Below are 14,205 nucleotides of genomic sequence, written 5' to 3' on the forward strand. Positions count from 1 at the left end.
AATAAAACATACATAAAAATTAAAATTATTAGAAAACTTGGTAAGTCAAGATACTGAAAACAACCTAAAAACTTTACAAAATTCAAATACTATAATAATAAGTATTATCAATATAGTATGACATATTCACATATGATTGTGATTAAGTGTAGAATTTTATTACCTTATTTTATGAAAAACAATCTCATCTCTTTTTTTATGAGAAATAATCATACTTACGAGAGAAGCTATACACTTTTATACATAATACATATCATATGTCAATTTAAATATGCAAGTAAAATCTCCATGATTAAATCAATATTTAAAATGAATATATGAGAACATTTAGATAATATTTTTTAATTAAAATAAGATTATAAAAGTTATAGAGATGGGGATACAAAAAATAAAATTTAATAAACATAATAATTACAATATGTACTAAAACAAGATTTACAAAAAACTTGTTTGACAAATTATGACTTTGACTCAATATATTTATTAATATGCTAACTGAGACTACATTGAAAGTTGTATTAAATGTCTGTTATTAATATAATGCACTCAAGCTAGTCACCGTTACAAGTATGATAAAAGCTTTACTCACCTAGTATATAAACATACAATTTCAATATTTGACACATTTTTTGTTTAAGACCAAAGTTTATATAATCAATCTTATCTTGAAAGCTACTAACGAGATGGGACGTGTTTAAAATGCACAAGAGAAAAAATGCACCGTCTTTTAGTAAATAGTGTAAATCTCATTGGTTTTACCAATTGGATGCTTGCAACGTGCCATCAGGTTGGTGATTTGAGATTTCTCTTTGCTTAGCTAGAAAAAACAATACAAGTCATGTATAGTAGAATGATTAAACTGTTCACAGTGTAATAAAATAAGCAATACTTCTTTCAAATAAAATAAAATAAACAATACTCACTTTTTCAAAGGAAAAGGTAAAAAATGATAATTTATATGAATCTTAAGTATGAAAGTAACTTTAGGCTTTTATTTTTTAGCAATTTAAGTGAAATCAAGATTAAAATCCTTTCTTCACATAATGAGACTCTCTTTGAAATATCGTGCAAATGGTAGGTTTTTAACATCACCCTAACTCACTCAAGATATCAAAAGCAGTAGTATATTCAAGGTTACGAGGTTGGGGTTTTTCTCGTGTCCAAATTGATTGTATAAGTTTATAAATGAACTTATCCTGCAACTAAAACCGATAGAAACTAATATAAGATCATAATTGTATGCAATACCAAAACAATAGTTCATGAACATAAGGTCATATTTGTATATTCATATATTTCATCAAAAGTTATACAAGACTATATAAAATATTTAATAAAATTAAGTAACATGTCTTAGCCCATAAAAATATAAACATTATGACAAAATCATGATATTTTTGTTAAAATTATAATATTGCTATGTTTTGATTGTTCAAAAAGATAACCAAAAGACTGTGTTTCTTGCAATGTTTTCAAAATATTGCAAATATTTATAACTATGTTTGTAAATGATATAAGTGTTTCTAGCTTTTAGAGGTGGGCGACATCAGGCAGGGTGGTTGTGAGCCCCCACCAGACGTTTGCCACGCTCGGCGAAGGTTCCTCATCATCAAAATAAAAAAATAAAAAATAAGAATAGGTGGCACCCGATTGAGATCCAATAAAATTGCAATTCCAATTTTATCAAACGCTTGAGATCCAATAAAATTGCAATTCCACGTTAGAATTTTATCCAGAAGGTGACTGTTGTTTTTTAGCATAGTTTTTCACGTTTTAAACGTTTCGACGTTTTTTTGGCTTCATAGTTTTTTCTTGATTTTTATTTGGAGAAACCGCGGCTTCATAGTTAAAACAGGACCTGTTTTATTCTTGTTTATCTTGTTCTTCAAAATTATATTAAAAAAAAAATGTTTTAAAGGGAGTTTTATGAAATTTAACTAAAGTTTCAGTTCGGATCTGGGTCGTACATCCGACCCATTTTAAATGAAGGCATCAGCGGAAGACGCTATCGCCTTGTTGGGTTTTCCGATTAGGAGACGAAGAGAGGACTCGATGGTGGTGGTGGCGTCTCGGTCTCGGTCTCGGTCTCCGTCGTGGTCGGCCCTTTAATGGCCGAGGGTCCCCTCCATCACATCCTCCGCCGATTCGTCCAGCACCGCTCTCTGCCGCTCGCCGCCCCGCTGCTCGCAGGCCGACCCTCCGCCGATTGTCGGGAGATCCGCTGCGGAGCCCCAATCGCCCTCCCCGATCCCGCCTGCCGCCGACGCCCTCCCCCACCGGAAACCCTGGCGCAGAAGATCGGAAAGTCCGTCCGGCGGCCCGGCGCCACTTCCAAATCTAGGGTTTACGCCGACGTCAACGTCCTCCGCCCCAAGGACTACTGGGACTACGAGAACCTCACCGTCCAGTGGGGGTCAGCCCCTCTCTCTCTCTCTCTCTTTCGCTTGTGGTTGGATTTTGTCATCTTTGAGTATCATTCTGATAAGATCGTTGATCTGCAGGCATATTTGGTTAAGCAGGTGTAAGATCTAGTTTTCTCGATGAAATTTTTGAGGGAATTAGGGTGACTTCGTCTTTTTTCTTGTTGTTGGAGTTAGGGTTTTAAGATCGAAGTTTTACGTGGATTTTTGAGGATTCTTTGTTGAAATAGGTGAAATGTTGGGGGGTTTTGAGGGGATGATTGAAGGGATTGGGTTGAATTTAGAGTTTAGAGCGTTTTTTTGTTGATATTTTGGGAAGAGTTGGGTTGAATTCAGCGCTGGAGTTCTTTCTTGCAGGGATCAAGACGAGTATGAGGTGGTTCGGAAGGTAGGAAGGGGCAAATACAGCGAAGTTTTCGAAGGTGTTCATTGTACGAACAACGAGCGTTGCATCATTAAGATCCTTAAGCCTGTGAAGAAGAAGAAGGTAAAGATTGGCGTTTATGGTTTATTTGTGTATATATGTTTTCCGTTCTTAATGTCATTCATGATTACGCAGGACTCTCGTAATGTCCTGTGTCTTCAAAGTATGAATTTAGAAGTCTCTCTTCTCTTGACGTTGTGTTATTCCTTGATAGAACTACTTGCCAGAACATTATTCGTTTGGCTTGACATTTATTTTGTATTCGTAATTCAATACAGTTGTTGTCCGTATCTTTTTATTTTGGCTTGCTCGAAGTTCTTTAAGAAGGACAGAGGTGGACTATGGGATGCTCAGAATACTATAATTCACCAATGGGCATGATAGGTGATACAGCGAACCCTTTGTTGGAAGGGTGTAACAACTAACAAGTATCAATTTGCATCGGATACTATGTACATGTAATTGATTTGCCTCAAATTACATCTCCATGTCAGTCGAGCGTCAGTTCCTTCTGTGAATCAGCTTTTCTGCTTTGTTTTCTTCTACAAGTGTTAAGTTTTATTAAGCACGCCAAATACCATCGTTGTTCATATATTTTATGGCCTTGCTATGGTTCTTTTTGTTACTTAGCATTTCCTCATCTCTCTCTGGTTAATCTTGTGGATGCAGATAAAGAGGGAGATAAAGATTTTGCAGAACCTTTGTGGTGGGCCAAACGTTGTGAAATTGCATGATATTGTTAGAGATCAGCAGTCAAAGACCCCCAGTCTAATATTTGAATATGTCAACAATGCTGACTTCAAAGTTCTTTATCCAACATTATCTGACTATGATACACGATATTATATTTTTGAGCTGCTGAAGGCAAGCCTATGTTTTCCATATATTTGTTGCAGTGTTTCTGTGAAAATGGCAATTGATGATTTTTTTTTTGCTCCTGTGCTTCGCATGGGGATTTGAATAGGTGTTAGAGGTTGTTTCTTATATGCTGTCTGAAAGCTATCTTCAAACTCCATTTATTTTTAAATGTTTCAACAGATGTCTTAACCTCTAAAATTTCGTCGCAAAACAAACAATCTTGATGTTTGAAATTTGTAGAATTATTTTAGTGTTTTACATAATTGATAGGTTGACCATGAAATATTATCAACCACTGCTTGACAAAAGCCGTTTTTAATGATCGATACCTTGGTTTTGCTTATTGGAAGTTTCACTTTTTGCCTTTTTATTGGGTGACATTTGAATTGCCTGTATCTGGTCCCACTTGGTAGCCTTTGCCGATTGAAACATCCAATCCATGCTTATGACTAATAATTTATTTTATGGTGCACCTGTCATGTCACTCAAATTGATAAAGGACGGGATGAAAGCCTTTGTAGGTGTTGTGCTCCTGTTGACCTATTTCAAACACCACTTTTTGTGAAGCACACTACTAAAAATTTTCTTAAAGTGTTAGAGATGGAGCTAGCCAAGCGAGTGGATAGACATCACAAATTACTGTATTTGTTTGCCAAATCCTTTAACATTAAGCAACCACTGTATTTAGAAATGATCTGTCAATGATAAGATAAACATATTTTGGCTGAAGTGCAAGTATGAAACTAGTCACCACATGTCTTTTGTTGTGAGTTGGGAATTGTAAGAGACCAACTACATTAGGTTATGTCACATGGATGCAGCCGCAGATACATGGATAAGTCCCTTTCTATGAAGTTTTGAATATGACTAGTATATAAGGGAACATGGTACAGGCCCCAAAATGGAGTATTCTTATGACATAACATGTAGGGTTTAGCAATGGGTCAGTTAGGCCCAGCTTGACTTGTTTCTGAACAAGCCAATTGGCCCGTTCATTTGAATGTGTTAAGTTGGGCTCGAGGATCTAATGCAGGCCAACCCAGATAGGTCAGGCCATGGATGGCGCCAGGTTGCTTGCCCTTTTGCGAGGGGTATACCACAGGTCAGCCGACCCAGGTTTGATTTGACCAGGTTGCCCAGCCCATTGAAGGGTCATAAGTAGATTTTCCTGCTTGTGAGCAACAACAATCCAAGTGGGCTGGGCAGGGCTGGGCCTCAAAGTGCTGGCCCAAGGCTGGTCCAGACTTTATAGGACACAGGTATCTTGGGCCTCGTGCCCAGACTAACTATATTTTAAATTACTAAAAAGGTTTAAAATCAATAATTCATGAAAGTATTGCTATTAAAATATAATGTGATGCACAAAGAGGTCTTTGGAGAGGCAGAGAGAAGCTTAATGGGTAACTATTACTTCAGTTGTTTTTCATCTTTTTATTTTATTTTTTTTGAAAGGATCATCTTTTCAATTTAAGCTAGGTATAAATGTTTCGCCGACTTGACAAACTCCAAATTGGCTCATTGATTTTCTTGCAAAGATTATTATTGGGTTATGGCTGAAGTGGGTATGACTTGGAAGTGTATATCCAGTTATTCCACCAAGGTGTCTCAGTCTACTTATTTTTTCCCTTCTAATGACAAAATAAGTACTTCTCTTGCTAGTTGTTCATGGGTAAATAATATGTTAAGCATTTTCTTTTCTTAATTTCCATATTTTGCAGAATCTTCAAAGGACTTGCTTCTTTATAAGTGCTTGGAAGAGTGATCATTGTGTCCATTAGTTGGTATTAGTTACAGCATCAATCTGGAAGGTGCTTTTGTATGTGAAAGAAGGAAAAATAATTGTGCATAACGTTGGCAATTGTCAGGAAATCAGATATTCATCTAGAAATTGCTAGAATAAGCAGTCACAGTATCTGATGGCTTCATCTATTTTTATTAGCTAGAAAGAGATATGACATGCTTTAATATTTGTAGGTAAATGGCTGTGCGCTTGTGAAGATGACATCCCACCAATAGAAACCAGATGCTCTAGTAAATGCTCAAGCAAAAACTGAAGACTGTAGTTTGTGAAATCTTTGATAGAAAATGAGACATATATTTTTCGGTGAACATAAGAAACTTAGGAAAACATTAAAAAAACCTTTCGGTTTTATTAGATATTAAAAAAGAAAAGTGTAGAAGATCTATGTAAGCATGATTCTTAGGAACTCGCTGCAGTGTTATGAGGCTTGCAACATGATTTTTGTGTCACGAGATTTGGAACTATATCCCCCTATGATATTACCATGGACATTCTAAATTTTCTAGTTGGTATTTTTTCCCCTTCAGGGGCCATTGTATGGTCCAATGGAGAAATTTGTTAAGAAAATGGTGGGGCTTGTTCTTTCTCCAAGCCCCATCAAACACAGGACATAATTCTTTGGAGAGTGTCAACTTTCTCCCAAAAAGTTGCCAGGCCTCATGTTGTCTGACTAATTGTTATGAGAAAACTGTTTGAGGAGGAAGAGACAGCTTTCTCGTTCAATGCAATCTAATGTGGCCTTATTCCTACTCTAATGTCCTGTCAGTTTAATGAGGAAGTACTTTCTCATGAGATCATTTTTACATGAAAAGTTTCAAATTTCAACCATGCTAAAGCAAAACTATTGTTTGTTTTGCCATGGGAAATGGATGAAGATGTACACCAGAGAAAGCAGTAGTAGTTCTATTGCCAGGGATGAGGAGTTTGTGAAGAGATGGCAGAAAATGTCTCATGTCCATGCAATAAAATGACATATTGAGTTGCCTCTTCTTTTTGCCGCTTTTACAATGTCTGAAGTTACACATTGAATCCGCTTCTTGTTTGTTACACTATCTGTCTTTTGTTAAAACAATTTTACCCTTGCTTCCCTGCTTCCCGTGATGATCCCATCCTCATACTAAATTTCTTTGAGGACATCATAAGTCCTCTCTTCCCTCGTTTGTTATAGTGTTTTTTAACAAATATTATAACCTCAGAATAGTCATTTTGAAGTTGGTACTGCAAGTATTCCCTGTCATTTTAGTGCTATATTGAAGTTTGCAATATTGACCATGAATTCTGTACAGATCTTTTTTTCTCTAATTTCTGTTTAGAGTATTGTTATTTGAGTTTATACGTGTTCTCGTGTAGGCATTGGACTACTGTCACTCACAAGGTATTATGCATCGAGATGTGAAGCCACATAATGTCATGATTGATCATGAGCAACGTAAGCTTCGTCTAATTGATTGGGGGCTTGCTGAGTTTTATCATCCAGGAAAAGAATACAATGTCCGAGTTGCTTCAAGGTGGACACTGGACTCACTTTCTATTGCTTGCTTGCACATGGTCGTTTGGATTTTTCAATTCGTGTGGTCCTTGTTTGTTATGTGGATATGGTTTTCATTTTGATTGCTAAAGTTGTCTGTGTAGTTTGCTATATTTATAAATACTTTGGTTCCATTTGATGCATAAAAATTTATAATGTGTGGGTTTTTAAATTCTAATTTCAACTTTAAGGATATCTTAGCTTGAGTTTTGCTAATGTTGCTGAATTTTATTTATTTCTTGAACCAAACAATTTCAGAGAAATGCCAACTCATGCAAAGACATTCTGATAAAATATCGACAACCTTTGGGCACATTGTTTACTAGAAGAAAATCATATATTTCTCACATCATTTATTTACTTTTCTTAGGAAATCAACCCATTCAATGTTGTTTTTAATTCCCATGTAAGGTCTTCATCTTACTGTTTGATCTTTATGACAGGAAGCCTCCTTAGTAGTATCATCTAGTACATGTATTCTTCCTCTATGAGTTTTAAGTCCCTAGAATTTCTAAACTCATACCACTAAATGCATAATAGACCCTAATTATTGGAAGTTACTGCCATTTTCCATGATGACTTTATGCTCTACATAATAAGAGTTGAGGGCTCCTATATGGTCTTGTTTTGGGTGTTACAAATGTAAGTACATAACCTCCTGTATGGTCTTTTTCGTTTTTGGTTACAAATATAAGTACATGTTTTTGGTCTTTTTCTTAGATAAAACATCTTCGAACTTAGCTAACCTATTTTTCCCCTCCTTGTTTGTCAATTGCTTGGCTCCTTTACAGATGGTTAACCATGCAGAAGGCATGGTTCTTAGGGATAGGCATATCCATCAAAGTTATCACATTTGGTTCAAGTTGTATAACATCATGACTTGATCTGATTGCAAACTTTTGGTACTTCTTCAAAGGGTCAACCTTGTCTCGACTCTCGACCACTTCCTTGTATGAGAGCATGGTTGTTTGGTACCTTTGCAAATGTCATCTACCAGTAATATTATGCAGCTCAGACATTCTTTCCTGATCTATTGATTATTTTGTTTACTTTCGTGGTGCTATCTGCCTCCAAAGTAAATAAACAATCTAAGTGCTGCATCCATGTGAATTGATTTGGTAAACTTCTAAACTAATGGAATGAACTGTATAAGCTATGCAAGGTCAGAATCTGGACAACTTAATTATGAGTGGGATAAATTATGTTCTCAACCAACACCCACGGTAAGACCATCAAATGGTACACCTTAATGTAACCAAATTTGGAATTAACAAACAAACAATGTGTCAACTCTTTAACTGGCATCTTCAAAATGATCATAAGAAACCGAATCTATAGCATAATTGTGCCATGACAACATATATCTTCTTCTAGTCCATGCGAAACTCTAGATTGAGGAAGTTAGTAACAAAATATCTATGCTTCATTTCCAGTTGCACTTCAACAAATTAAATGTCGTTGGGGTAAATGGAGGGAAAATATCTTCACCACAATGATCTATGGATATGTCAGTATCATGCATTTAAGAGTAAAGAAATTTTGAACTGGTAAAAAGTCTATCCAATCTAAGGCATTAAAGAATCAATTATATTTCCATCATGAAACCAAATCAGTAGATTTAATTGTACATTATATATGCTTCTGTCATGCTTATATGAACAATATGATCTTTTATTTCATATCAAATAAGGGTACAGATTGCTAATGTCAACAGTGCATCAGTAGACAGTGTTATTTTGTTTTTACACTCTCCCATATTGCCATTAGATTATGAAAACGTGATATATGATGCCATTTTTGAACATGCATATCAACATCTTAATCATCTGTTCCAGGGACAGTCCCTGTACTATTTCCTCTATAGCCACACTGCAGTAGAAACTGATGCTGCAAGTCCATGAATCATCAAAGATCTATGAATTTCAAGAAACTATATCTTTTTTTTTTCCAATAGGCAAGCTGGGGTTAGGCAGATCCCCACCAGTTATACAATGTACCATTGTGTTTTGAACTTGCAACACCCCAACACAAGGTGACGGGCACTAACCAAGGTTGCCAGAATAGGAAACGGAAGCGAGAAACGATACAGGAAGCGGAAGCAAGAAGCAAGAAGCAAGAAGCAAGAAGCAAGAAGCAAGAAGCAAGAAGCAAGAAGCGATGCATTTTGAAATGTATAGGAAACGGGAAGCGAGAAATAAAAAAGCAACAATATAAGAATTTAATGGGAATCGAAATAGAATGCAAGTAAAAACTAAAATAAAAGTGATTATTCTTATATTTCATGATTTTTTAGTGTAAGAATTAAATCTTTAACAGAATCTAAAAATGATGACTGCCAATTTAGAGAGTACATGGAAGTGAGTGAGAAGCATGAGAGGAAACACATAAAAAATATGAAAAGTAGAGTGAGAGAATATATAAGAAGAATAGATAAAGCATGTGAAAAGCATAGGAGAAACGTGGGAGAATCATAAAGTTTTGGAAGCGAGGAGTATCGTGCTTCCGAAGTGAGTTTCTAGGAAGCAGACTTCCCACTTATCTAAGAAGCTTCCGGTAACTCTAGCACTAACAGCTCCTACCAAACAAGCGGAGCCCCTGTGTTAATACCTAACATTTGGTATTAAAACAACCACCACATCTCGAGTTCGAATCCCAGACCGGGCGACCTAGGAAAAGGGCTACTTGGACCTGAGTGAGAGCTGCCAAACGATGGAAAGGGCTACTTGGAGTCGAGGCTGCAGTGAAAGCCATCCTAAAGTGGGCTGCCGAGGATATCGGTTGTGGCGCGTGGTGGGTTGTTAGGATCCTAGTGGCTTAATGACTTAACTTTACACACCTTAATCACCCTTGGAGTTTTTGGGGTATTGGTTAGGCACTCAACACCCCGTTGGTAAGAAACTATATCTTTAATACCATAATAGTAATGAATCTTCAGTCTATTTATGCTTATCCTTAATCAGATGAAAGTCTCCAGTTGACTCCTTAAGACATCTAGATTGTAGCTTCTTGAAAGATTTCCTTGATGAATTCTGAATATTAAATCACGGAGAAGATGATCATTCTTAATTTTGGTTGGAGGTGGACTTGACCTGGGAGGTAGAGACTGTCCTCTTGGATATAATCTGATAGAAGAGGAAATTGTTTTGATTATAGTGACATTTTCTACACAAATTGTGTTATATATCTTAGGATGTGCACATGTGCACTGATGCTAGAGCCACACTCAAGGATGAGCATGATAATCTAATGCATGACACGTGATCCAAAATAGTAGGCAACATGGTAATTTGGTGTGAAGATGCCATACAACAAGATAGAAAAAGCTTGAGAATTGCTAACTTGTCTAAGGTTATTTTTTTCCATTTGGCAATACTAATCTGTGACCTCTCAATGGGAGCAGAATTTGCAGCGACTTTCACAGGAATGTTTAGAAAAATGATTTTTCTGTCTAGCCAAATTGATAATGAAGGCGCCATCCATCAACACCAAATGAAGGACTTTCAGATGATGGTCATGGATCATTGTGAGCATTGTAAAAAAATCTGAGCCAACCGAGCAAGATATAAGATGACACAAAAGAAGTGCCATGGGACTTGGTATGAATGTCTGGACAGCATCAAATAGATGCTTCTATAACTTATTACTCTAGTTATTATGGTTTAAAAACCTGGTGAGCCAATCCAGTGACTTGTGTAAATTGACTTGGATCAGCACCTAACCTGGTTTGTACAACAGGTTGACCAGGACTGTCAGTCTTTGCAGTATCTCGACTTTTAACTACCAAAGGGTTGTAAATATTAGGCATCTTTCCTAGGGAAACGAATCAGATGGCTCATTGGGTTGACCAACTGGTTATTGGCTTTATTTATAGGGAAATACATACATGCAGGTGTGTGTTTAGTTTCTGTTAAGAGTTAAGACCGGTATACACATCAAGATGTCTTGATCTCATGCACGTCCTTCACTGAAAGGACCATCAGATCAGATCTATACCTTCAGATCCACAACACAATTAATAAATCCTTTGAGAAATGTCTGCTCTGCTAGAAAGTATGGTTTGCTCAAAGAATGATACCAAATTAAAGCCAACATATGTTCATGCTTTTGTTCACACACATATATGTATGTATGTATGTATACATGCATCCATTTACTAGTATCTTGGTCTATATATCTATATTTTTAATATCTTACTTTGATTATGACTTTTTGACTATTATCAATATTGTAAAAAACATATTGAAAACAATACAAGAAAGGTAAAGGATACAGGTGTATGGTAGTACACAAAAAATCAGGAAAAAATCTAGGAAAAAACATAGAATGCAATAAAAAAAGATATCAAATTTAAGCATTATGGTCAGTTTAGACATAGATATGCATTACTAAAACATTCTAAATGATGTGATAACTAACAAAAAAATATTTACTAATTAAATATAATACATTCAGATCTACTGAACTTTGTCAATCATGTCAAAATGGTAGTAAAATGGGTATATCACTTGATATAGTACAATACATCATATCCTATGCTAGGGACTGATACGGCCCAATAAATGAAACCTGGCCATACTTGATGCAGTGTTGTATCAGTCTGAGGGCTGATAGAGCGATATGGCCTACTGTATCATAAGATACAATATGATACTGATAACACTGACTATTATCTTCAGACTGCGGTACTTCGCCATTTGAAGAAGATTAAGTCTTACATTTTTATGTAAGTGTGTCAAGTATCAGTCATACTATACAAGATTGGTGCCTGTATATAAGAATATCACATACAAGATTGTAAAACTATCGTGGTATAAAACTCATAAGTTATACTATGAAAATTTGGGAGAGGGTGATTGAGTCTAGGTTGAGGAAGGTTGTCATGATATCGGAGAATCAATTTGGTTTTATGCTTGGAAGATCAACTATGGAAGCTATACATCTTCTTAGACAACTTATTGAGAGAAATAGAGAGAGGAACAAAGATTTCCTTATGGTTTTTATTGATTTGGAGAAGGCATACGATAGAGTACCTAGGGACGTTCTCTGGTGGACAATGATGAAGAAATGTGTTTCTGTCAAGTACATTAGTATAATTAAGGATATGTAGAAAGGAGCAGTAACCAATGTCCGCACTTGTGGAGGGGTGACAACCAATTTTCCTATAACGGTTGAGTTACATCAAGGATCTGCTTTAAGCCCTTTCCTATTTGCTATAGTGATGGATGAGCTTACGAGATCAATTCAAGAAAATGTGCCATGGTGTATGTTGTTTGCTGATGATATTGTTTTGATTGATGAGTTTAGAGCTGGGGTTAATGCTAAGTTAGAATTATGGAGACGGACATTGGAAGCAAGAGGTTTTAAGTTGAGTAAGAGTAAGAAGAATATATGGAATGTCGATTTAGTAAGCAACAAAGTAGTGATGGGAGTGTAGTGAAGCTTGGTGAGCAAAAAATACCGGTGGATGATTGTTTCAAATATTTGGGATCTATCATTCAAAAGTATGGAGAAATTGATGGAGATGTAAATCATAGGATAAAGGTTGGGTGGATGAAATGGAAAAGTGCAACTGGAGTGTTGTGCGATCGTAAAATGCCATTGCAGTTGAAGGAAAAGTTTTATAGGACGACTATTAGGCCCACTTTACTATATGGTACGGAATGTTGGGCTGCCAAGAGACATCATATTCAAAAAATGAGTGTAGCTGAGATGCGTATGCTTAGATGGATGTGTGAAAATACAATAAAAGATAAGATTCGAAACGAGGAGATACATAAGAAGGTAGGCGTTGCACCCATTGAAAATAAGATGAGAGAGAATCGTTTACGGTGGTTTGGACATATTCGACGAAGGTCTAATGATGCTCCAGTTAGAAGGATGGAGAAATGAGAAAATATATTAGTTAAAAAAGGTCGGGGTAGGCCTAGGAAGATTTGGATGGAGATGATAGGAAAGGATATGAATGCTTTGAACCTCACCGAGGACATGGTATTGGATAGAAATGATTGGAGGAGAAGGATTCATGTGGAAGACCCAGAATGATTTTCTTTGTTGGTTCATATCGCCGACCCCAATTGTTTTGGGATGAAGTCGTAGTTGTTGTGTATGTCAAGTATCAGTCTATTAGGTCTTACATTTTTATGTAACTATGTCAATTATCATTCTATCATGTCCAGGGTTACCGGAAACACTATATGACTCGGGGAAGCACGCTTCCCCGAAACGTGTTTCAGAAGCTTAAAATGCGGCGCTTCCAAAATGCATGGAGAAGCGACCATTTTAAATGGGAAGATCGCTTCTCATTAGTGGGAATTGCGCTTCCCATTAATGGGGAAGCTCGCTTCTTGTTAATGGGGAATAATTTTTTTTTTTACAGAAAAAATAAGACTTTGTTTTTTAAAAAGGTAAAGTAGTAATTTTTGGTTCTTGTGAAATATTAAAAACAAAAACCGAGTAGGGCTTGTGTTTTTTGATTTCCAAACTCTACCCTCTCTCTCTCTCTCGCTTCCTCCTCTCCGGCGACCTTTGGCGAGCTCTGACTGTAACGCTTCAAAATTTTAACCCAGATTTATGTGGATTTTTTTTTTATTATAACAACGGAAAGAATAACCAATATAGTGTTAAGTATTTCGGAACATTACATTTGAGAGAAACTCAACACATGTATTTCATTTCATTATGATATGAACATTTAAATTACCATAAACCCAAGGAATCACTGGAACAGTAAATCAACAATCTCGATCCAATGCCTCATCCCGCAACCGCTCATAAGTCTACTCGTTTATCTGAAAATGGTGAAAGTTATAGAAATTAGACTACCACGTCTAAGTAGGAAAACTGTAACTTTTAATGCAGGTATGTCATGAATCTAACATGTGATGTGGGTGTCAAAGGTGATTCTCAACATATGTCTAAACAAGTAGGCAATTTATGTAACAGAAGCCAACATTCATATACTTGAGTATGCGAACAGTTATACAACAACCATAATTTAGTAGGTAAAACATAGTGTGCAGCATGAATAAGCAAGAGAGGTATAGTATGCAACAATCATAATAATAACATAGTGTAACATTAATAAGTGAGATGTATATTGCAACAATCATAACAATAACCTGTACAACTCTCAGATAATTCTTCAACTACCTCATATCTACACATTTCACAATTT

At 36.1% G+C, this 14,205-nt stretch overlaps 1 protein-coding gene across 2 annotated transcripts in view; it reads left to right on the forward strand.

The window, feature by feature from the left end:
• Positions 1-2,008: 2,008 nt before the first annotated feature.
• The window catches only part of LOC149842217 (casein kinase II subunit alpha-2-like), a 35,175-nt gene continuing 22,978 nt past the window's right edge, over positions 2,009-14,205 (forward strand). Inside the window, exons 1-5 of one of the 2 annotated variants that reach the window (XM_089999003.1) lie at positions 2,032-2,413; positions 2,502-2,519; positions 2,778-2,907; positions 3,514-3,708; positions 6,854-7,011. In XM_089999003.1, coding sequence (XP_089855129.1) covers positions 2,109-2,413; positions 2,502-2,519; positions 2,778-2,907; positions 3,514-3,708; positions 6,854-7,011 — 806 coding nt within the window. In that variant the 5' untranslated portion in view covers positions 2,032-2,108. Of the gene's footprint in view, positions 2,414-2,501; positions 2,520-2,777; positions 2,908-3,513; positions 3,709-6,853; positions 7,012-14,205 lie in introns of both variants that reach the window. The other variant, XM_089999004.1, reaches the window with a different exon arrangement.

This window comes from Nuphar pumila, chromosome 3 (assembly GCF_984573655.1).
Source record: "Nuphar pumila chromosome 3, dmNupPumi1.hap1.1, whole genome shotgun sequence".
NCBI classification, from domain to species: Eukaryota; Viridiplantae; Streptophyta; class Magnoliopsida; order Nymphaeales; family Nymphaeaceae; genus Nuphar; species Nuphar pumila.